At 40.0% G+C, this 22866-nt stretch overlaps 5 protein-coding genes and 2 long non-coding RNA genes across 11 annotated transcripts; 3 read left to right on the top strand and 4 right to left on the bottom strand.

Annotated features, from left to right (window-relative positions):
• Positions 1-177: 177 nt before the first annotated feature.
• On the bottom strand, positions 178-3405 carry LOC124196739 (hepatocyte growth factor-regulated tyrosine kinase substrate-like). 2 transcript variants are annotated; one of them, XM_046591927.1, is made up of 11 exons: positions 3247-3405; positions 2945-3029; positions 2810-2885; positions 2561-2749; positions 2341-2490; positions 2153-2277; positions 1880-2087; positions 1618-1818; positions 1349-1556; positions 639-1282; positions 178-565 (listed from the first exon to the last, which is right to left on the bottom strand). In XM_046591927.1, exons 1-11 carry the CDS (start codon positions 3281-3283, stop codon positions 380-382), a joined length of 2109 nt encoding a protein of 702 aa, XP_046447883.1. In that variant the 5' UTR covers positions 3284-3405; the 3' UTR covers positions 178-379. The 2 variants fall into 2 exon arrangements, with proteins under 2 accessions (XP_046447883.1, XP_046447884.1); XM_046591928.1 differs by lacking the exon at positions 3247-3405 and adding an exon at positions 3092-3172.
• Positions 3406-3569: 164 nt separating this feature from the next.
• LOC124196740 (SET and MYND domain-containing protein 4-like) lies at positions 3570-6335 on the bottom strand. 2 transcript variants are annotated; one of them, XM_046591930.1, is made up of 4 exons: positions 5262-5397; positions 5119-5202; positions 4910-5031; positions 3587-4795 (listed from the first exon to the last, which is right to left on the bottom strand). In XM_046591930.1, exons 2-4 carry the CDS (start codon positions 5129-5131, stop codon positions 3779-3781), a joined length of 1152 nt encoding a protein of 383 aa, XP_046447886.1. In that variant the 5' UTR covers positions 5132-5202; positions 5262-5397; the 3' UTR covers positions 3587-3778. The 2 variants fall into 2 exon arrangements, with proteins under 2 accessions (XP_046447885.1, XP_046447886.1); XM_046591929.1 differs by lacking the exon at positions 5119-5202 and having other exon boundaries at positions 3570-4795; positions 5262-6335.
• A 224-nt stretch (positions 6336-6559) lies between these two features.
• On the top strand, positions 6560-9234 carry LOC124198283 (probable endonuclease 4). 2 transcript variants are annotated; one of them, XM_046594084.1, is made up of 7 exons: positions 6560-6862; positions 6937-7282; positions 7347-7472; positions 7531-7701; positions 7762-8100; positions 8165-8405; positions 8502-9234. In XM_046594084.1, exons 1-6 carry the CDS (start codon positions 6590-6592, stop codon positions 8365-8367), a joined length of 1458 nt encoding a protein of 485 aa, XP_046450040.1. In that variant the 5' UTR covers positions 6560-6589; the 3' UTR covers positions 8368-8405; positions 8502-9234. The 2 variants fall into 2 exon arrangements, with proteins under 2 accessions (XP_046450040.1, XP_046450041.1); XM_046594085.1 differs by having other exon boundaries at positions 6560-6860; positions 6941-7282.
• Positions 9235-9546: 312 nt separating this feature from the next.
• LOC124198284 lies at positions 9547-11080 on the bottom strand. Its single transcript, XM_046594087.1, has 3 exons — positions 10908-11080; positions 10345-10697; positions 9547-10286 (listed from the first exon to the last, which is right to left on the bottom strand). Exons 2-3 carry the CDS (start codon positions 10664-10666, stop codon positions 9739-9741), a joined length of 870 nt encoding a protein of 289 aa, XP_046450043.1. The 5' UTR covers positions 10667-10697; positions 10908-11080; the 3' UTR covers positions 9547-9738.
• Positions 11081-12009: 929 nt separating this feature from the next.
• On the top strand, positions 12010-13945 carry LOC124198285 (CCAAT/enhancer-binding protein-like). The gene is made up of 2 exons (XM_046594088.1): positions 12010-12584; positions 12674-13945. The coding sequence occupies exons 1-2, from the start codon at positions 12243-12245 to the stop codon at positions 13451-13453; spliced, it is 1122 nt and encodes a 373-aa protein (XP_046450044.1). The 5' UTR covers positions 12010-12242; the 3' UTR covers positions 13454-13945.
• Positions 13946-14165: 220 nt separating this feature from the next.
• On the bottom strand, positions 14166-16711 carry LOC124198286. The gene is made up of 2 exons (XR_006876540.1): positions 16247-16711; positions 14166-14843 (listed from the first exon to the last, which is right to left on the bottom strand). It is a non-coding gene; the product is annotated as an uncharacterized LOC124198286 (long non-coding RNA).
• Positions 15376-22259, top strand: LOC124198287. Of its 2 annotated transcripts, XR_006876542.1 has the most exons (3): positions 15379-15628; positions 15832-16002; positions 21985-22259. It is a non-coding gene; the product is annotated as an uncharacterized LOC124198287 (long non-coding RNA). The 2 variants fall into 2 exon arrangements; XR_006876541.1 differs by lacking the exon at positions 21985-22259 and having other exon boundaries at positions 15376-15628; positions 15832-16188.
• Positions 22260-22866: the final 607 nt, after the last annotated feature.

Genomic DNA, 22866 nt, shown 5'->3' on the forward strand with positions numbered 1-22866 from the left:
TGCTAACATGCGATGTGGAACAAAAGCTTCAAGAATTCATCGGCTGGCTACTTCACAATAATTAAGCACGCGTTGTATGATTTAATTGAAATCATTTCGAAAACTTGAGTTCCTTCTCAAAATATAAAGGCACGACACAAACGCAGTACCGTTGCAAACCATTTCCTTACTCAGCAATTCGCCAGACTAATTGTATGTATTGAAAAACCTAAATAGATGTTTAAACAACTCGATGTCGTCATCGACCAGAGGGGTAAACGTAACTGAAAACCTTTTTTTAACGCGAAAGAAATCTTGCCGGCTGGTTGAAAGAGATGAATTATTTCATAATGACATTGATGCAATCGGAATGCTCATTATTATCAATACCTAATCGACGTTAGTCGAAAGAAATTAATTCGGCGACTGCCGGCTGTGGGATACCGGGTTGTTGTTGCTGCTGCTGTAATTGAGGTTGTTGTTGTTGCTGATGGTGCTGTTGCATCTGTGGTTGAGGTTGTGCCATCATCATCATCTGAGGAGGTGGGGCATACTGACCTGGTCCAGCTGGAGCTGAAGCCGGTTGCTGAGGAAATGCAAAGTAATCAAGACAATTATTTATCGATATTGATTTAAAAGAAGTAATTTACGATAACTACCTGTTGCTGATGATGCGGCGCGTACTGGTGCATACCGGGATGCGGTTGTTGTTGTTGTTGTGGCTGCATCTGCTGTTGTTGAGGATAAGGTTGGTATCCTGGATGAGGTCCATAATTCGGCCCAGCCATTGGAGGAAGACCAGCAGGCATTGGAGCAGGTTGATGCGCACTAGGTGTTGGTGCAGCAGGATGGACCCCGGGGTATTGTCCTGGCATCGGATGATACATTTCAGGAGGATAACCCGGGTGTTGGGGAGGGCCCATGTATGGACCGTGTTGATGTTGCTGCTGCGGAGGATAGCCAGGCATGCCCGGCGGCATTTGACCGGGTGGCATTGCTGCCATTCCTGGCATCGGCATTTGACCACGCAATTGATACATTTGTTTCTGCTGCTCCATTCGCATTTGCATCTCTCTTTCCTCGTCTTGCATCCGCTGCATGGCCAACTGGCGTTGATACTGCAAGTACTCCTGCTTCTTTTTACGCATTATCTCCAGTTTCTGGGCCATTTGAATCTGACGTTGGCGTTCGGCTTCCTCAGCCTCACGACGAATTCGTTCACTATGTTCTTCGCGCAACGCATCTAGTGCAGCTCGAGCATCTCTAGCCTGTGTCAGCTTATCTTGCAGCCCTTCATAGTACACTAGGGAGTAAAAAAAGAAACAATGTCAAGGCCCATTTAGGAGCACTAATTATAATATTCAAATACCTCGAGCGCTTTCTTGTTGTTGAATGTACTGCATCAGTCGAGTATGCATAGTTGTTATGTTGAGGAAGAGAGTTTGTACGGAAGAATCGTTTGCAATACTTCTGCCACGGCTGGAGTTGGATTTCATCCGGTTAACGAAGATATCCAGCTGGCTATTAAGAGTTGCACAAAATTCGTCGACTTCATCTGACTCGCCATTTTGGTATCTCTGTTGGAACCATTTCAATTACTACAAATGAATTACTACATTCAGCGGTCAGTTTTAATACCTCAACAGTTTTCATCCCGTTGTTAGTGGGTGACATGGGTCCAGCTGCTGTGACGGGTGCGCTAGGATAGATCGACACTTCAGAGTCCTTTTCTCTGCTGTCTTTTTCTTGCTGCTTTTGCTCCCAATAGGACCGATTTAAGTAGCGAGCTAGTTCTGGATCTTCAATCTCGGATGCTGTAACCTTTGAAGGTTGGCTTTCCTGCAAAAAAAGTGTGGTTAGATGAGTAAGTAATTACAGCAATATACTGAGTGAAGTGTACCTTTACTGGGGATGAATAGGTTCGCTGTGTATGCGTCTTACTAGTTTGCTTCTTATGTTCAATTTCGGATTGAGATAAAGCTAGAGCTAGTTGCAGCTCTTCTTCTTCCTGCAATTTCAGTTCTTCTTCTTTGCGACTTTTCTCTGCTTTTAATTCAGCCGGTTTGCTGATCGATGAATCCGACTCGTCCCTTCCTGAACGTCCATCTCTAATAAATGTCACACAAATTAATGGGAAGCTCTGATGTTTTATTAAATGATTTTAAGATATTACGAGTTGTACTTCTCGAAGCAATCTTCACAAACGCGAACTTCTTTCTCAATCCCGAATTTCGGCAGTGTGCAACTACGAGGAGTGCACTTGCCACAGAATACTTGCCCACACGCTCGACAATGGTGCTAAATCAAAATTTTTATATAGTCTTTGCAAAAAACAAATTCAGTGGCTAAATATACGAATACCTTGCGAACAATAACGGAGAACTGAACCCTGCAACGATGGCAATTATCTCCATCACTCCAGTTAGGTGCACGATCTGCAGCGAACATTGCATCACTTTCTCGCAGAGCAGGAAATGTATAACCTTCTGCTTTCAAAATGTTAAGTGTATCCTAACAGGAAAATAACCAAATCAGCAAAATATTTTGAAAACGCTGTATCTATGTTGGAAATGATAATTACCGGTATTATGCTATATTTCGGAGTATTTCGGAAAGCAAAAGCCCATGTTTGGGTAAGTTCCAAGATTTTTGCTCTTACTTTATCATTGGTTGTCTTGTGAACCATTTCCCTAAGCTCATCCATAAAGGCTTTAGATGCTACTTCTTCGTGGATCGGTGATCCACAGTTCTTAACCACAGACTCTAGAACCTAATGATGAGTGTTGAGAATGACATCTCTTTAGAACTACTTTTTAAAAGGATTTAATACCTGAAGTGCATAAAGTGCAACATAAGGATTTTGATTGTAAAAACGCTTCTTGATGGCAGTGATGGCATACTTTGGCCTAGAAAAAAATACAAACTTAGAATATTGATTCAAATACACTCATAAATTTTTCATTACTGGCAATCTCCTTGGCAGATGATGTCACAAATCTGTATGATCGACTGCCAATCTGGTTCAAGCAGCAAATGACTAGTAGCTTTCTCTGCAACATAAAAACACAAAGCTGTTATTTTTCATTATTTATTTACATCACACAAATCTTGCCTAGCACTGTTTCTAGTTCAGACATTTTCCGTCAAATACGCAAAAGGAAATGGGGAGTGATGAAACCGTACACGAACAAATTGAAAGTGCGAAACCTTACAAGATCGTTTAATCTCATTTCGGCTACAAGGAAAGAAAATAAAAAATGTACGTACCTAGCTGCTTGTCAAACTCTGAAGAGGATCGAAACATCCTTAAGAAATATTTCCTACTTCTTTTCCGACAGAAAAAAGAAAAACGCCTAAATAAATTCTCGGATGACACACACAAGCCAAAAAAAGCCAGCTGATTGCTGGGAGGGTACACACTAAACAGCAACTTGCTTGTGTCATCGGTGTTCAGAGTTCAAACGTTATCTAGTATCTACTGTTCCTTTCTCTTTGTCCTATTTTGTTTTGAAAAAGCTAAACAGCCCGCAAATACTTTCGATTTATTGAAATGAAATACATCGTAGTTTGTTTTAGATAAAGGATACAAGTTTTTAATCAAGCCGTTTATTTCAAATGGAAACTACATGCTGCGCAATCGCTAAAATGAAGGGTTTAGACATTTCAGTTCTGTTCAAGTCATTCAGAACTGCATCAAAATCAAAATGAACCCTTGTTACTAATATCAACTGAAAGCAAGGTGAGAGCTACATGAAGTAATTGAGTTTGAGAAGGTTTCTAGAGATAGAACCTAATGGGATCAAAAAACAAGATGGGGACTTAAAGTAGCTAATAAGGCCAAGCAAAGTTTCAACCCTTCTTGAGCTTTATTATATTCCTGGACGGGAAGATTGATTGATGGATCAGACTCCATGGCGTCCAAATGGCCAATGAACAATCGTGCCGCTTCTTCCAGCTGAGATGACCCTTCCGGATAGCAACAGGAGAGTTTTTTAAAGTTGTTAATATCCTTGGTGATACGATCTGCTATGTCCGGTCTGCTGGTAAGTTTAGGAGTGTCTCTGTAGAGAGGCCAGTCTTCCACGCAAGATTGGCAACGGCAACGGAAGTAGTATTGCTGGCAAAGTTTCAGTTGACGCTCCCTCTTCTCATGAGTGGCATAGTGGTAACCATAATTGTCGAGGATTTCTTCCCCGCGTGCGATCCGGTGGATGACTTTAACCACCATGACATCTCCATAGCAAAGATGAACAACGTTGGGGTTGCATGAGTGGTTCATAAGGCTGACGACAGGGAAGGCCGCAGAACCAATTTCACACGACTGAATCTGTTGTAATTGCAATGATTTACTTTGCGAGCAGAATCCTGAGGGGACAGGTATGGCCATATGGGAGATTTCGTGAGCGTTACAAGGGTAGCTCTGAAGTAGACGAAGTACAGCCGTCGCTAATACTTCATCAGGTCGATCTTTACCATCACGAATCTGAATCAAACTTGTTAAATAAACTGCCATGACGGCCCGTCTGAAAATATCCGTCGTTGAACGTTGAGACGAGTTGTCAACGAGGCGATGGACCGTGTCGTAATTGGCGGAATCGAACACTTGGCTGGCATAACTTTCAGGAGATTTCTCCTGTTCGTTCGCAATAATGATCAATCGCCTGTCAGCTTTCAGAACCGTCCTGAGAGCTAGTAATCCGTGTTGGCCCGTATTGACATCACGTGTGGTCCGACAGAGAAAGTCTGTCAAACCGCACTCGTATTGGTGGTAGCTGTCCCATGCTTCATCGCGGCATTGCGTACTACAGAATCCAACCTAGAAGTACGAAAAAAAGTGTCAGGTAAATTCTTTTTCGTCCAAATTAGTTGCCTCATCCAACAATTTAAGAAATTCATTTAAAAAGGAACAAGATCGCAAATTTAATAAAACCTGAGAGCATTTGTGACATGGTACAGGTCCTGGCGTCCAGTGGAGGCAATGATGGCAGTGCGATTCTTTGAATTCTTCTAGTAGAATGGAAGCATGAGCTTTCTCTACTATAACAGTTTCTCCTGCGCACACGAAAAAAGAATGCTTTCTTCAATTTGAGAATGACACTAATATGGATAAACGAGGTTAGCATAAATAAATATACGTACCAACACACAACATTTCACACAGCACGCTTCAACGTTTCGGTCTTCGGGCATGCACACGGCACTCGGTTTGTGAAACTTCACGAACTTAATGATTAGTGTTAAAGAATATCACGGTCTTGGACATGCAGGTAATGAGATGTTACCTATTTTGATATCTTCAGTAGCTACAAGACAACGACCTCGATCGGGAGTATTTATTAGTTCGACTGATGCTGAAGCGCTAGGCAATAAAGGGTTTCTCGCGCGGTGCAATTCTGGCGCTGATCTTCTCTTCTTAATGATTTCTTGTTCGATGGACTTGATACTTGAAATCTTGTCGTTGTCTGGTAGACCACATTTTTTAGCTTTTTTTTGTTTGTTTTTCGTTTGTTTCAGCTTCAATACCAAGTCGCCAAGTTTGTCCTTTTGTTGTAAAGTAGACAGGGTCATAAGTAAATCTCTTGCTAGGTTAAAGCTGATCAATGCTTGATTGACTTGTCCCAGTTCCAACCAACAATCGCCTTGTCGTTCACGCAACTTACATTCAAGATGTTTTGGATAACCATGATCTAGGGAGAGTTGAATGTCCCTCAATGAATGGAGCCAGTCTGCTGTGTCATAGAAGACGGCTGATCGATTAGCGTATGTAAGGGCTAATGATTCATCTTTTCCAACTAGGAGACTACGGTTGTAAAAACAGATGGCTTTCCAGTTGAGCTTTTTCTGGTAGTAAACATCTCCTTCAACTCGATGACTAGTAGATTGAATCTCAGATTTGGAATAATTCAAAAATTCTTGTTTGGCAAGGTGAAGTGGCTCATGGAAAGAAGCTCTCACCAACTCCAATCCCAAAACAAAAGAGATCCGCTGAGAATTACCAGAGCATTTAGAGAAGCACATCAGTGTTTCTTTGCCACTACCAATTTTTTCAAGATCATGACCAATCTGGGTGTAGATGTTGTCGAAATTCATTCTCTCCTTGACTCCTTAACTGGAAATTCTTCAATTTTAAAATATCGTTCAAGTAACACGTGTTTACAGCTTGAAAAAACCCAAATCGGACTAGATTTTAGGACATACACCTTATTCCTCAAAAATGACTACTGTTTGATTTTGGAATTAGTATAGATCAAAATTGAATATTTCCTTGTTTGTAGCTACTTACAAGTCTATTGGTAAAAAAAAAAATTGAACGAAACACAAAACAATCATCAATCAAAGTTTTTGTTTACTCTTAAATCACTGAAATAGTCTGCTACTGCGACGTTGCTTAGTCTACTCAATGTCAGTCTGTTTGCTGTTTTACGGTTTTACCTCCGGTTTTCTATCGCGTTTAGATTATTTTGATTTGCTATATTATTTTAGAATATTTTTCATTATTTTAATTTATTATTATTTTTATATTTTTTCTCAAACGATTATTTTTTTATTAAATCGATTAAATATTCCCATCTAGCGGTTAATACCTGAAGCTTGTAAACGGGATCGTGCGATGTTCGTTCGAAATATTTTGTTGTCATTTAAATCGGTCTTTTATTCCAAAGTGACGAGTTTCACAAGAACGGCTATTAAAATGGCAAGTAAAATTAATGTAGATGTAGAAGAGCCTGTTTTGAGAGTAACTCGTGGCTCCAAGAGAAAATTAACCTCACCAATAATTAAACATGAAGAAGGCGAAACGTCAAACGTTGCTAAACAATCCCACAAATCTTTGCATCTCCTTTCTTCTACCAAACTGGAACTGCTGCAAGCTGAAAATTCCGGTAAAAAATATTTTGCTGTGAATTTTTACTTGTCTTTTTAAATTATCAAAACTAAGCTGGGTAATGTCTAATGTAAACAGGAGTTCAGATTTGTGAGAAAAATGCAAATAGCGTCACTTCCCATATTTCAAATCCTACCAAGACATTGAAATCAAAACAGACAGTCAAACAGATGGACAAAGAGTCACAAGGAAATGGAAAGCAAGAAAAAATTAAAAAAGAAAAGAAAGCCAAAGCCGAAAAGACTGATACTGGCAAAAAAGTTTCAAAAAATGATGTTCCAAAACCAGAGATGGTAATTCCAGAAATCATAATTCCATCCAATAAGCCAATAATTAAACGTGAAGTTGGTCCTAGTCCTTGGAATGGAACAGTCAAGTACGATAACAAAATATTTCTTGGTGCCCATATTTCAGCAGCAGGTTAGCTGTAATCATTTGTTACACTGTTGGTCTTTATTATTAACACTATTTTAACATATTTCAGGGGGATTGGAAAATGCTATTACCAATTCCTTAAATATAGGAGGAACCAGTTTTGCTCTATTTCTGAAAAATCAAAGGCAGTGGGTTTCAAAACCCATGGAAGATGTTACTGTCGAACGTTTTAAAGGTGATTAATCTAGACAATTACAACCAGCGTTCAAATCATTCTGATAGTGTTGACTTAGCCGCCTGTGCAACACACAAGTTTCTTCCACATTTGATTCTGCCACACGGATCCTACTTAATGAATTGTGGTAGCAGTGACCCTGTTATTTTAGCCAAAAGCCGAGCTAATCTTCTTGATGAGGTTCAAAGATGCGAAAGACTAGGTATTTTGTATTACAACATTCATCCGGGTAAGAGAACAACATTATTCATCATTGTACCAGTTAATATTTTTTCCAATTATTTTTCAGGATCGAGTTGTGGAAAAGGGACGCGTGAGGAAGCTATAAAATCAATCGCCGATAGTATCAATTGGGTCCACGATCAAACACCCGATTCCAAAGTTACTGTTGTATTGGAGAACATGTGCCGTCAGGGCAATACGATTGGTGGTGATTTTTCTGATTTGGCAGAAATCATCCAGCAGGTCTTTGATCAATCAAGGATCGGAGTTTGCCTCGACACTTGTCATGCTCTAGCAGCCGGGTACGATCTAGCCACCGCCCATGGATTCGACTCCTTTTTGGAAGAGTTTGAACGTGTTGTTGGTTTTCGTTATCTTGTTGCTGTCCATCTAAACGATTCCGAAGGTAATAACCACACTGTGTAGCACGCATTTCCTTGGCGAATTTATAATTGTATTTCCATTTAAAGGTGAGTTAGGATGTCACCGTGATCGTCACGCTTCCATCGGCAAAGGAAAAATTGGTTTGGAAGGCTTTCGACGGATTGTCAATTGTCCTCGATTCCGTGATATTCCTGTCGTACTAGAAACTCCCTTTATCAGTGATGAACACTACAAACAAGAAATATTATTATTGAAATCTCTGGCCAATTCGGATACTGTGTGTGCCTGAAATTAAATCTTTTAAATTTTTCGAATAACTCAAAAAAGGTACGTGATAATAGAATGGGTTTTTTTTTTATCTCTTCATTGATTTACATGCGTTGTTTAATAATTTGTTTTTCTGTTATTATTTGGTCAATAAAGGGAATCCCGGCCGTTATCAATGGAATTCCCAACAGTTTTATTCATCAGCTGTTTTAAAAACGACTTGAATGTCAAAGGGGCTTGACTTTTGACTCTGTGTAAATATTGAACTAGAAGTTTTGTTATTGCCCAACTCAGGCTTTTCCCCCGAACGCCATAGTTTTTTTTTGCGTCGAATTATTGGAAATGTTCAAAACAACGTTAAAGTGCGTGCATCAATCAATGTTGTAATTTCCTGGGGTCATCGCTTTTAGGGTTACGAGATATCAGGCATCCCTTTCGGGAAGGTCTGGGCAAAATAATGGTTCTCAAAGATATTTCAAGTGAAGCTTCGTGTTTTGATGCTGGAGCGATTTTCTGTGTTCTATACACTATATGTAAATGTAATAGACTACTTCGAGAGTGTACTTGCGCAAAAAAGTCAACGAAACCTTGGCGGGTTGCTTAATAATCCCGAAGACTACAACAACTAGAATTGATTGTTGCGTCAACGCATTAGGCTAATTGCGCAATTACTCAGTGTAAGGCGCAAATTGAAACAGCGCTCGTGTGAAGGAACTTTTAAAGACATTTACACGAAGCCGTGGTCACATATTATTTTATGGATCTGGTTGTAATTGTTTTTTGGTGAAGAAGAGCTCGTTGGTTTTCTGTACTTCCTTCGGGTCCGCCTTAGTTACCGCACCCTTGCCATATAATTCCATAAATTGAAGAAAGTCTGACTTATTGGCCACATATTTTTCCAACACCTTTTTAAAAGATAAACCTGTCTCACAGCTTCTGTGTTGACCTGTTTCTTACTTCCATTTTCTATGAATTGGCATGGTTTCAAAATTTACATTTTACAATATAAAAGTAGAAAAACTGCTTCGACCGGGGAATTCCCATAATTGAAAAATGTGGCGAATGTAGAGGAACAATATCACCTGAGGTTATAATTATGTCCAACGGTAATAAAAAAATAGGTGGGAATCCAGGTCCGGTCAAACACGAGCGCATTACACAGGCTAAACAACAAAAAAAAAAGATAGAAAACAAATTCACATTTTCGAGATCAAAATGGATCGTAACTGATATTTTGGCTCCACAGATACAAAATATTTCAAATTAAAAAAGCCTTGGTGGGTATCCATCAGGTTATCTATAAAGGCGTGTGAAATGCAGCGGAAGATTTTCTCAGCCTGTGAAACAAACCAGAAACACGTACGATGAAATCAATGTATTGATTTTGGTTTGATTACTCCAACATCAAAATCTCTCCCTGAATAATGTCATTTAAATCTTGCTGCTGGACGCTGGATGCCACCAAAGTGCCTTGTTCGTCTTGTTCGATAGTCACGACGACCGATTCACCGTCTTCTGTGGTCCAAATGTGAGGTCCACCAGTCCCATCATCGACAATTGTGTAGGTCTCGGTGATTTCGCCATCATCGACAGAGGGTTCAACAGTGAGAATTTCTTCGGTTTCGTTTTCGTTCGACAGATCCACACATTCAATCGTGTTATTGGCGCTGGTTGGGTCTTCCATCAACGACTGTTCTTCAGACATATTGGTCTGATCTATGTCACGGGATGTTGAAGGCTGTGGTTCATCATCGTCGTCGGCTTCATCATCAGACTCTTCTGCTTGCTGACCTAAAAGAGCTAGTACTTCCCTTTCAATATCTTCTCTACTTCTGCCAGCGTACGGTGTGTTTCCTTTCTTGCTCCTTTTGTTGCTGGGAGCAGCTTCAGCAAGGAGTACATCGAGATCTACCTCAGTCAGCCTCTTCATGCTCTTGGTACCTGAAACAGAAAGGGATGATAAATATCTTAAATCGTCACATGAAATAAATATTTATACCTGCATGGCTGACAAAAAGTTCTTTGAGAAGCTCCAGCTCTTTCTTGAGTCCCTCAATACGGTCTTCCAGCTTTGTGTTTTCACCTCTGAGTTTCTCCACCTTGTCTAGCGTGTTCTGAGTTCTCAGTTTGGTCCTCGTCCGACTCTTCTTGACAGCTTCATTGTTTCTGTCTCTGAGCTTGCGATATTCATCAGTGTCTTTTTCCACATTGATGGAGCTCTTGGAAGGGGTTGTTTTCCCTTTACTTGTTTTAGGCGATTTCAAAGTTGTTTGCTCGGTGCTGCTGGTAGCCCCATTACTATCTTCACTGTTTGGCACCATTTCTAATCAGTTTATACCAAATATTTTATTCCTGTTGAATAAATGAATTCCTCATTTAAATCAAATTGCGTTACACAAAGTTCAACTAAAAAACAGAATAAAAACTAAATGGATCGCTATTTTCCCAACCAAAAATATAATCTTTTCATAATCTATCGGGTAAAAATTACAACAAATGCAACCATTCAAAGCTCGTAAATTTCCCCGAAACTGACAATCAATGGTTATCTCATCAAATTACCTTTGAACGAACGTTTTCCGACTTGTTGTTGACAATGTCAAGAGTGCGACGCCATGTTCCTTCTGCTGCGCTGATGCAATAACAAATCAAAATCTCTAATGCAGCGTTGCAGCTCAAACGCGTTTATGTTCTTTGCAGCTCACGTTTCTATCGTGTCTATATCAGTATATCTCTTCTTTTTTTTCTCTCCAATCATCAGTAGCTGTCGCATTCTTTCAATTTTTGATTAACTCGGTACGTAGCGAGACAGACCTCAAATCTTATCTCACCCGAGAATTCATGACATGATTTCAAAGTTTCCGTCGATCGACAAACATACGTCTACTGAATTTTACGTTGGTGACTCAACAAAAAAATCTCTAATTGGAACGAATTTGATTCAAAAATCGGAAGAAAGAGAAGAATATTTGATGAGAAGATCCTGGATGTTATTGTCGCCAGCGTATACGTTTGGATTATTAAACGAAAAATGATAATTTGTTTTGTTGTTTTTTTTTTTCTCCCGCCGTGTGTTGAGTGAGTCACGCCGGCCTGACCACCGGAAACTGCGTGAGCTGGAAATCTTGGAACTAGTTGGCTGGCTGCTGTTGGCGGCCTTCCGGCGTGAGCGAATTCGAAGAAGTAGGAGGAAAAGTGGTATATATCATTCCCGCCCCTTTCATTTCTTGTTTTGGCCTCTTCCCGCGAAAAACTGTCACAAATTTTAATAATAAAAACAATTTATTTTATATTACTAACAACGGTATCGTTAGTGACGTCACTTGCGACGACTTTCGACGAAAAACGAACGCGTCACGACACGTTCCGGCGGCGTGTGTTGATATTTTCAGGCCTGTGGTTAAACAGCAACATTGACGACATAAAAATTAATCAATTCAAATTCAAATTGATTATTTTTTTTTTTTAAATAATTGTGCCCCCAAAAATTAAATAAGAAAACAACAGTTAGGATGATTCATCTAAAAACATTTTCTCTCTGCATATACACACGTACGTAGTACGGTGCTATCAAAGGCCAATCAGGAACGGTCGAATGACGCCAAGTGGGCGGAGTTGAGCGCCAGCAGCGCCACCGCCACCAGTCTATAAAAAGACGTGGGCCAACCAGCCAGGGAGACCAGTTCGCTTTCAGTCGCCTGCCTTGCCAAGTCGCCTAACTAGAATCTTCTCTCTTCGTTCACTTTCTCCTCTCGTACCTTTTTGACTGGGTTAGAGAAAAAAAAGTGCAGAGTCATTTTACAACACGGTGCTGCCCGCCCACATCATCGGTTGTTGTGTGTGTGTGTTTTGAGTTGGTTGTTGGTAACTGGTGTGGTTTGATTCAAAGACGTTTGGATGATTACTAGTGGCAGTTCACCGCCATGTTCATTAGTGGCCATGGATTCGCCGCTATTCTATGAGTTGCAGGACCATTGCCACGACGTGAGCTCAGTGACGAAAACCCAACAACAACAACAGCAGCGTCGTAGTGTGTCGAACAATCTTCATTTAAATTTGACTACGTCGAGCAATTCCATCGCCGATTTGACATCGGCGCGAGGACTGGCTCCCATTCGTGTTCCACCGTCCGGCGCCGTTTTCGGAAACGCGCCGCAACAACAACAACAACAAATCGGCGAGGCTTCCTATCCGGAACTGGCCGACATCAACACTCCCGAAATCTCGCTGGATCTCCAGGTACTGACCAACAAACAACATTTTCTCCTTACTTTTTTCTATTTAAATGAATTGAAATTGAAAATAAAATGTTATGTCATTGTCATTAGGGTCTGATTGACTGCGAGGGATTATTGTCGGACTTGTCCCGACAACCTTCTTCCTCGACCAACCCTTATTTAACCAACTACATGCGCCAGACTCAACAACAACAGCAGCAACAACAACAGTACATGCCACACCACCACCAACAGCAGCAACATCAACAGCAGCAACAACAACAACAGCAACAACAGCACCAAAGTCACCATCATCCGTACAACAGTTTGGTGAAAGAAGAACCGCTGGATTCCGGAACGTACAGCCCACCTCCGCAACAGCACTACTCCGGCGGAGGTTACACGGCGTACGACAGTTCCTACGGCGGTCAATATCCATCAACCAGCAGCGGCCACAGCAGCAACAACAACAACAAACTTTTGGGTCCGAGTAACATCAACAGTCCCGGATCTGTCAAAAGTGTTTCCTCATCGGTGAGCGAATCTTCGTCTTCCAAACGGAGCGGAATCGGCGGCGGAGGGGCCAGCGGATCGGGCGGAAGCAAACGGGCCGACAAGGGGACGGACGAGTACCGGAGGCGTCGGGAGCGGAACAACATTGCCGTGCGCAAATCGCGTGAAAAGGCCAAGCTGCGCTCGAGAGAAACGGAAGAGAAAGTCAAATTGTTGGTGAGGGACAACGAGCGGCTGCAGAAGCGCGTGGAGCAGTTGACGGAAGAGCTCAACATTTTGCACACGCTCTTCACCAATGTGGGCGGAGTGCCGGAGAGCGTCCAGCGCGAGGTGGCCAAACACCTGGAGAACATCCAGCACCAGCAGCGCTACCAGTAATCCACCAAGTCTTGCCACTTTATCCATCGATGTGATGCGGAGCAGCGGCGCCTCCTTATTATTATTCCACCAGTGCTCTGATTGTGGGTGTCGTCCGTCCGCCATACGAAATCATTTCAATTACTATCCTCCTCCTCCTCCCGTTCATCGTCATTATCCACCACCGGTACAGCTTCAACCGCAGCCGATCCTGCTGCCCCTAGTCGAGTGCTGGCAAAAGAGACGTGGTCCCCGCTCCGGTACTCGATTTAAAACAACAACAACAACGAAAACATTGATTATTAACCAGATAAATATAATAATAATAATTAAAAGAAATTTTTGAAACAACAAAAAATCAAGTGTCTTTTGTGAATTTTGTTTTGGAAAAAGAAATGTCGTCGAAATTTTGATAAAATAAGAAAATTTATTGATTTTTGAATTTTTTGGTCTTTTTGAAACGTTGTGTACTATCCGAAATTCTTTGATCGAATCCACCACCACCCGATTGTATTTTGTGTACTTCATCACCCAGATACAAACACACACAAAAATATTTTGGAAATTGAAAACAAACAAACATTTTTTTGGATTTTATTCCCCATTTTTGAACGCAATTGTATCGGGAATTATTTATTTGTGAAACGGTAATAACCCAGTTGTTATCATGAAGAAAAACAAATTTCGAGCCTTTTTACGATTCCGTCAAAAAACATTTTTTTTGGTCCCTGGGCAAATCGTCGGAAAAATTCTGTGTCACCTGGAAACAATTTTTCAATTTTTGTAGACGCACAAATGCAGTCAGAAAACATTTGAAATAGATTTTCATTAATATTGAGCGCTATGCAACAAAACAAAAAATAAGAAATCGTTTGTGTGTCTGTTTATGTCTCCTCACCCCCTCCATATTTGATGATGATGCAAAAATAATAATTAAATAATAATACAAATATTTTTTCGTACGAAACAAAAACAACCATTCCCGCCTACAATTTTTAAGGTCACGGTGAAACGTTCAAAAAATAAGAGAAAACGAAGAAATGTGTACGTATTTATGGACAAAAGAAAAATTGTAACTATACATCTATAATATACTATGAGAGCTACTGCTTGGGCTCTGGGCGGGAGCGTCCGGGTGAAAGTCGAAACCGGTTGGAACGAGATGTGTGTGTACTGTAGTGTAGTAGTGCTGGTGGTGGTGGTGGTGCTGGGCGCCGTTGGAAAATGACGTCGATAGTGGCAGCAGCACGCAGTTCAGGGCATGGTGGAGCTCGCCAGTTCAGCCAAGGGGCTTGGGCTTGGGCAGCAGCATATCATCGTGACGTAGTTTCATATATATTGTGTGTGTGTGTGTGGTTGCATGCTAGAGTCGAACCGGGTTTTCCCGCCGTTGCCCTTAGCAACCCAGCGCCTACACACACACAGTTAGATATAAACATTTCTTCGACTCTCTTGTTTTCTATTGAATCTTCTTCGATATTCCTGACACATTTATTTTAATGGGATGAAATTTAAAAATATTATAGGAAAACCACGAATAACATTTCTGGAATTTCCCGAATAGCATTTGATTATGGATAACGATTTTTTGGAAATTCGGTTAGAGCTTACTAAGGTAAATTATTTACTCTCCATTAACATGCCACCAAGGTCCCCTCCCTGGCAGGTTTGATCTTGTTTCTTTTTACACTAGTCATTTCCCATAATCGAGTTAAAACTTGTTTTTAAAAGAATCTAATTATTACACATTTTCTGCTTTTGTTTTTCTTTGTAGAAAAGTGTCACATCCAACAGTATAAATGTAATAAGCATTATCTTTAATTTTCGTGATTTATGGTTTGACCTGTATGTGGGTTGATTTATTTGATTTTGGCGGGTAGTGGCGGGAGGCGGAGAGGGTGGATTTTAATATCGATACCTTAAGTGGTTAATTAGAATATTTGTGTCGTCTGCTTTCTCACAGTTTCGAAAAAGCCAAAAAAGAGACCACATGTTTCAGATAGTTTTGATCATATTAACAGTTAGGTACCAGAGTTAAAACCTGTTTTGCTAAATGTTGGTGCCCGACTACATAGTGACTAGCATTTTATCATGCTCGTCGTGCAGATTTCAGGCCTGTGCCAGCCATCGTAACCACAAGATGTGCAAGTTTTGATTTTTATCACCACCAACAATCTCATCAGCATCATCAATTGGGTAAAATGACTTTTGTTACTTTTATTTAACCGTTTTATTGTTACTTTAACTAACTTGCATAGAGGGGTATTACATATGTAAAACTTAAAATTCTGTTTATTAACAATAAGGGGGGTTACGGTTACCCACTGTCTTATTTCTAACTTTTCTTGTTGTCTGCAATATTTTTCTCGTAACCCAATTTTTGGATTTTTTCTTTACAGACAAACAGCTCCTGGTTTAATTGGAAAAAAAAACTCTGTCCTCGTGTTGTACACCCACGTGAAGGTGTGTGTTCACGATATGCCCCCCTTTCCCTATATCCTGCCTGGGCTCAACTTGACTGGGGATGGAGCACTTTTGGATGCCTGGCTGTGGATTTCCCAGGCTTAAAGGTTGGACTCTATTCTTCCTTGATTTATTTATTTAGTCCTTTATTTAGTGGCGTTGGTTATCAATCGTTATACGCAATACGATTATTCCCGAGTTAGGCATTTGATTGGAACTCATTTTTAGTGCGACTATGCACATATCAGGCTTGTTTTATACCTCACAACTTAACTGGTAAACAATCAAATTCCCCCAAAAAATTGTTTGATTTGAAATACTTTAAACAAAGTCTATAAAATTGTTCATCACCTGCTCGTTTATATGGTGTGGTTTTTCCTATTATTCGTTGGCAACATTAAAGTTGTGTGTGTGTGGCAATCGGCTGAATTCATTCGTGGAAAAACCGCCGACGTAAAACTTCTTCAAGGAATCGGTGGCGGCGGCAGTTGTTGTTGTTGGTGGGATTTTCTATTAGTTCCTGCGAAATTCGTCTGTTCTCCGCTGCGTGCACGCTGCGTTTTTTTGTTGTTCCAGGAAATGGCGTTCGATCCCGCTCCTCGCGCGGGACTTGTGCACAGCACACCGTAACATATTGCACAATATTGGAAAAATCATTTCGTTCGTAATCATTTCTTCTGGGAACGTGGGCGTTGAGATAAAAACATTGGAGCGCATTATACACGAAGACGACATTTCATCACCATTTTTATCTTATCCGATCAAATGCGCAACGCACATCTTCACATTTTCATTCAGGAAAAATTGATTTGTTGTTTATTTTTCCCGACCGAACGAAACAAACAAAAAACAACGTTGGCGGTCATGTGACGTTTAAGGAGAAGAAGAAGAAGAAAAACCTTGGACCTTAGCATTAACTTTTTTGGCCAGCTATATATTACTACCTCGTCTCTCTTTCTCTCTCTCTCTCGTGTGCGTGGCCGCTGGGTTTTCCGAACGAACGAAAAAGCTGTGCAGCTGCAAACAGCGTTCGGGAGCAAGGTTAGAAACCAGGACGAGGAAAAAAAATATTTTTATCTAAAAATCTATAACGTCAACTTTCTAAATATATAATTATTCGATTGAAAACAAATTATTGATCAAAATTATTTGACAGTTTCAGTCGCGGGAGAAAAATTCAATTTGAAATTTCGGGAATTTTTTTTTAATTTTTATTTTTGCCAAATGGTGAACTTTTTAGCGGTCACGTGATGTGCGATGATGCGAGATCGTGGGCTATGTGACGTCACCGGATATGGCTCCTCCCTCCAACCGAATTTTTATTTTTGTTGTCCAGTCAAAAATAAGAAAAGATAACCTGTTGTTTGGCATTCTCGGCATGCCAGAGCTTCCTCTTCTTCTCCGGCCATTAAAAATGTATAAAAATAAAATTCGAAAACATTTTTTTGGGTTATCTTCTTCTGAGATGATTCCTGTTTTGTCCAACTTTCACGTCCGTCACAGCTGTGCAGAGATGAGAAAGGCGAATCACGTCTGTACCCATCGATATCTAAAAATGGAAAAGAATTTTTCACAAATGAGATGATGATGATATTTGGCTGACGTAATTGTTTTATTTGTAGCTTTTTTTAAAAAAAAATGGAATCTCTTGTTATTGGATAGAGAAGAAGAATATTGCGACTTGGCATCGGTATATATTATAAGAAGAAAACAGTGGGCTTCGTGTCACGCACCCGATGACCTTCTTCTGCGTTCGTCCGTTGGCGCTGCTGGCGCTGGCCAAAGCCCTGCCGGCCATCGTAAACAAACGGCAGCAGCAGCAGCAGCTGATTTATTTTTATTTTCTTCTTCTTCTTCTTTTCGGGATATATAGAAGAGCCGGAGAGAAGAAGGACGACGACGTCCGATGAACTTGTTGACGCCGTGGTGGTTCTTTTTCTTTTTCTCTTTTTCTTTCGTGAGTTTTGATCTCAAGGCGACTGCCGCTAGGTGGCCGAACGAACGTTCTGGGGGTCCCACATCTCTCATGGTGATACTGGCGTGTTGTTGGGTGCCTTTTCTAACCGAGTCAAGGTCGTTCGCGAGACTTTTATTAGAAGCTAGAAGAGAGAGAAAAAAAAACGAATTGTAATCATTAGGGGACTTTGATTTGTCACGAACGTTGCCAAGAAGAGAAGAAAAAACCAAAAGAATTTTTTTGAATTTTTTCGGGAAGGAGAATCCAGTTTTCTTGATTTTTTCTCCATCGGTGGTGATTGGCTGGGAGACGCAATTCCGGTAGAGAGACAAAGACACAAAAGAGAAAAAAAAGAAAAAAATTGATTAATCGGAATAGTTGAGGAAAAATCTTTAAATATCATCAGGGTCGATTTAAAAATAAACTTTTTTGGAGGGAACCTGTTTTTGTTTTTAGATAGTTTTCCAGTGGAGGGGAACGAAAAAGCGATTGACAACTGGAATTTGCAAACGTTGGCGAATATCATTTGACAAGAGAATAAGAAACGTGACACGACTCTTGGACGAAAATAAACTCAACCAAAAGACGCCGATGATATCTAATGGGGTGGAAACAAATTTAACCATAAAAGGAAAAGATAAAAACAAAATTCGATCATACCATCATCATCATTAACAATTGATTGGGGGGGAGAAAAAAGTATATTTTTATACATCAAGATATGACTGCTGGTTTTTGTTTAAAAAAAAATATTTCTTTTTGAGGACGAATACCCGATGAACCCATGCCCAATGCCACGATCACGTGGGGTCGATTAAAAATATAAAAAAGGAAAACAGAAACGGACCCTATACCCCCCCTGCCTAGCTCTCTCGTTGGGCGATTGTGTTCAAAGTCCTAACGGACCAGCAGAACACACCGGTTTTTTCTATTTTCTCTTTCTACATTATTCCTAGTTTTTTTTTTCGTTCATTTCTTCTCTTATAATTATTTTGTTTACAGAAATATTCGGGTGTATCGGTGCGAGAGAAACCTTGAAATATTAAAACAACACGTCAACAAATTATTTTGTTTTCCAAACTAGTTTTTTTATTTTTTTTCCAAATGAAATCGGAAATTTTGTTTAGTCAAAAATAATTTAAAAAATGTTTGTTAGTAAATATAAAAAAAAAAAATTAATTATGATGTAATTAAAAAATAATTAAAAAATTTTTGTTAGTATTTTTTTCCGAAATTAAATTGGGAAATTTTGTTAGTCAGAAAAATATTTAAAAATAAAAAAAACTTTTCCTTCCGACACCCATACAAATATTTGTGGATGGTGCAACGCTAAAGAGGAAAAAAAGTTGAACCTTGGCCAAAAAAACGATTCTTTTTTAGCGGGAATTTGTAGATTAGTCAACGGGAAAAACCTATGAAGTGTACAGTCGATTTTTGCGAAAGAGTGGATGACTCTATTCTCTATTCCGTGTACACACACCGTACGGGAATATAAATAAATAAATATAACACACGAGCGCGGACCCGTTGCGATGAACGACACGGCTGGTTCCTGGAAGCTCTCCTTATATATTTCTCTGCTGTGCGGAACTACATCAAAAGATCGATCGTGTCGCCCTTCCGAGAATCACCCAATTTTCATATTTTTCTTCTTGTATTATTTCACGAGAAGGCGGGTCCCGCATGTGTGTGGCGTTTGGCACGCAGCCGCCATTAGACATCTATTCCCTACTGACACAATAAATCAATTTCTATTCATTTCAACTTTAATAAACAAATTTCATTATTATTAGAATAAGTAGACGGTGATGATGATGTTTGGGTTATTGATGTCCCGTTATAGAGTTCCGTGACCCGACACACACACACGTTCGGTCAAGTGGTGAAATCTCCGTGTCAATATTGTCCAATTGGACCTCCTAATAGCTATTCGATGTCGCTTATACACACACAGCAGCAGACAATATACGTGTAAAGGGAATATCCTTTAGTAGATGGGGGATATTATATAGCGCGTCCTTGCCTAGTCATCCTATACATGGCGAAAGAGGCCCCCCCCCCTCAAAGGTCGTTCGGTTCTGCCATAAATGGGCAAATGCGTAGAGAGACGAATGGAGTTTTTCGGCCGTGACTTGCGGCGCGTCGGGATAAAACAATTGCGTCACATTCAAACAATTTTTTTAGAACTTGTTTAGATTTGACACGACCTGTATAATGTATAACTCTCTACATTTCTCTCCCTCCCACTCACACCAAAAAAGGGGAATTCAACATCCCACGACTTCCGGACAACCTCCTCCTCCTCCCATCTCGGCAAACATTCCTTGCCATCCGGTTGGTAGACGACCAGCAGAGAGTTCCTAGAAACAATTTTTTAATAATATAAAAAAAGGTGGTTTCGGCAACCACCCCCGGTGGTTTAACCTCATTACATAAACACAATCAAAAAATAAGAAAAGAGAACTTTGGATGCAACTGGAGATTATGGGGTTCTCTGTACAGTTACCAGTTGCTAAAGGATATCCGACTCCGCCCTGAATCGTCGTCGTCGCCACTGCCGCCGCCGCCGCTCTGGTTTCAGATTATAACCACCACCACCACCCCCGCGGGCTATACGGCTACCAATCAACCAAACCAAATAAACCGCAAAAAAAGGAGATTAGAACATTTCCGCCATAATCTCCCGACAAACAATTTTTTTTTTTAAACATTTTTCAAATTTTCTTTCAATCGAAATGGTTTCGTTGAGAAAACACAAAAAATGTCGCTCCAATCTTCCAATTTGAAATGTCTAGCGAGCGATTAGATAAGATTGGAATTTACATGACGTCATCATAACTAACCTGCAGGTATGACCTTAAGCGTGAGCCTAAAATATGCGACGTCTATAGTTAATAACAAATTTTGATCGAGAAGTAAGAGACTTTTTGGTTCATTTGGCGGTTCTAGTCGAGAAGGAAAGAAAGAGAAAAACAAAAATGAATAGTCGAATGTCTTTGTCCTACTTTCTTCTACTACACCAACGACGACGACGACGACGAGAGTCCAGGTGGTGTATTTTTCTTCTTTCCAGGACACACACGTTCAAACACGCGCACTTTCACTATGCGCGTGTGTGTATAGACACAATCGCGGAAGTCCGCGTGAAAGTCTTTTTTTCTTTTTTTCTGGTTAAATTCCACCAGCTGTCGGGAATTTATTTTTCCTCGTTTATTTTATTCTATTTTTTCAACATATTTTTCCCGAGTCTAAAATAAAAATGTGTCTAATGATTTATAGTAGATTCTGCTGACTGACGTGGTGCGTCTAGTTTTACAGCAAAAGGGCGAAACGGGATCGTCATTGATTGTGTGTCCAGCCAAAAGGGAGTCATAGTCCATTTACAAGTCCGACTGATGCCAAACGAGTCGCCTTTAAGTCGTCTATACAATTCACGCAGACTGTGGGCGGCGGTGGTGGTGGTGGTGTTGTATGGATAATATAATCATCGAATATCATTTGAACCCCACGCCAGATCACCCGTCCGACGACGATGACTTCATCATCATCGATCTACTAATAATTGACTTAGAAAAATTTGTAAAGTAAATTATATTATACGGAAAAAAGAATGAAAAGCGAAAGTCTATTAACGGTTGTGGGTATGGTACGAAAAAAAAAAACCAAAATTTTTATTTTCAGTTGGCCGACATTTTATTCGCTGGAGCATTTCCTCGTGAAAGTTTTTGGCCTTTTTTTTCGTTCGTTCGTTCGTTCGTTCGTTCGTTCGTCGCCGGGATGAGAAAAAAAAAGGGGGAGATAAGAGAGCTGGGTGTATAGATACTATATACAGGGGAGAAAAGAGAAGGAGGTGGTGGGAGAGAGTTGTGTGTGTGTTTGAGGGGATGTGAAAGCGAAAGTTTTTCGTATTTTTCGAAGCTTTTTAGCTGCTCGCTTGATAAGAGAAACCATATGGTCCTTTTTATTTTATTTTTTTTCCCCTTTTTCTTTCTTTCCTCTCCGGTATAATTCGAGTTTTCTAAAAAAATATGAAATTTAATTTTTTAAAAAAATTTTTAAGCGGGAATTTTGAATTTTTATTTTCTTGGCTGTGTCTGTCAAAATTTAATTTTTGATAATTTGTTTTGTCTAGACTTTTGAAACGGATTCCCGATCTTTTTTTTTTTTCTTTCTCTGCCCAAGAAATTCAATCCATCTTCATTATGTGTTGTGTATAGCCACTATATACGGCGTGCATGTATAATCTTAGGAAAGCATATATATTTTGTCGTGTTCCGTCAACAACAAGCCAATTGAATTCGATATTCTCCGTCATATTATCGACTCACCATGAGTGTGTGTTATTCCCAACTCTCTACAGCTATAGCTGTGTGTAACATTGATACTATAGTATAGGACTCTGCCGGGGTATAAATATACTTATATATTCTCGACTTATGTAACCTTTTGTTTTTTAAAAGAAATAATTAAAACACCAAATAGTATAATAATAATAATTCGCTTGGAATAATAACCTAATTTGATCGAATCACCAATCTAACGGTTTTGTTCACCTGGTTTCAAGAGTGAAAACGCGGGTGCGGCCAATATCAAACCAGGAAATATTAAACAAAAGGAACCATAGCATTATATAAAGAAATCGAAATTATATAAAAAGTATAACATGGAATGGATGGAAAAAAAGAAAGAAAGAAAGAAAGAGAGACCCAACGGGAGACCGATAAGACACCCGCCCCTGTCACCCACTTTCTCATGTGGGTTGTTGTGCGCTATCGGTGGAATAAAATAATATTTTATTAAAAACCGCACGGCTGCTGCTATTCACCAAAGAAAATGGAAAGTTTTTTCTTATTTTTCTCGTCTCATCTCCTCAACTGCTGTAGAGAGAAAATGCGAGAGAGTTGTTTTATTTGGCGCTGCTGAAAGTCAATGTTTCCGCGTGTGTGTGCTGTGTGTGTGTCGGTTGGCGGTCGTTGATTTTCACTCTTATTTTCTCACCGCAAGTGGCACGTTA

This window comes from Daphnia pulex, chromosome 7 (genome assembly GCF_021134715.1).
Source record: "Daphnia pulex isolate KAP4 chromosome 7, ASM2113471v1".
NCBI lineage: Eukaryota > Metazoa > Arthropoda > Branchiopoda > Diplostraca > Daphniidae > Daphnia > Daphnia pulex.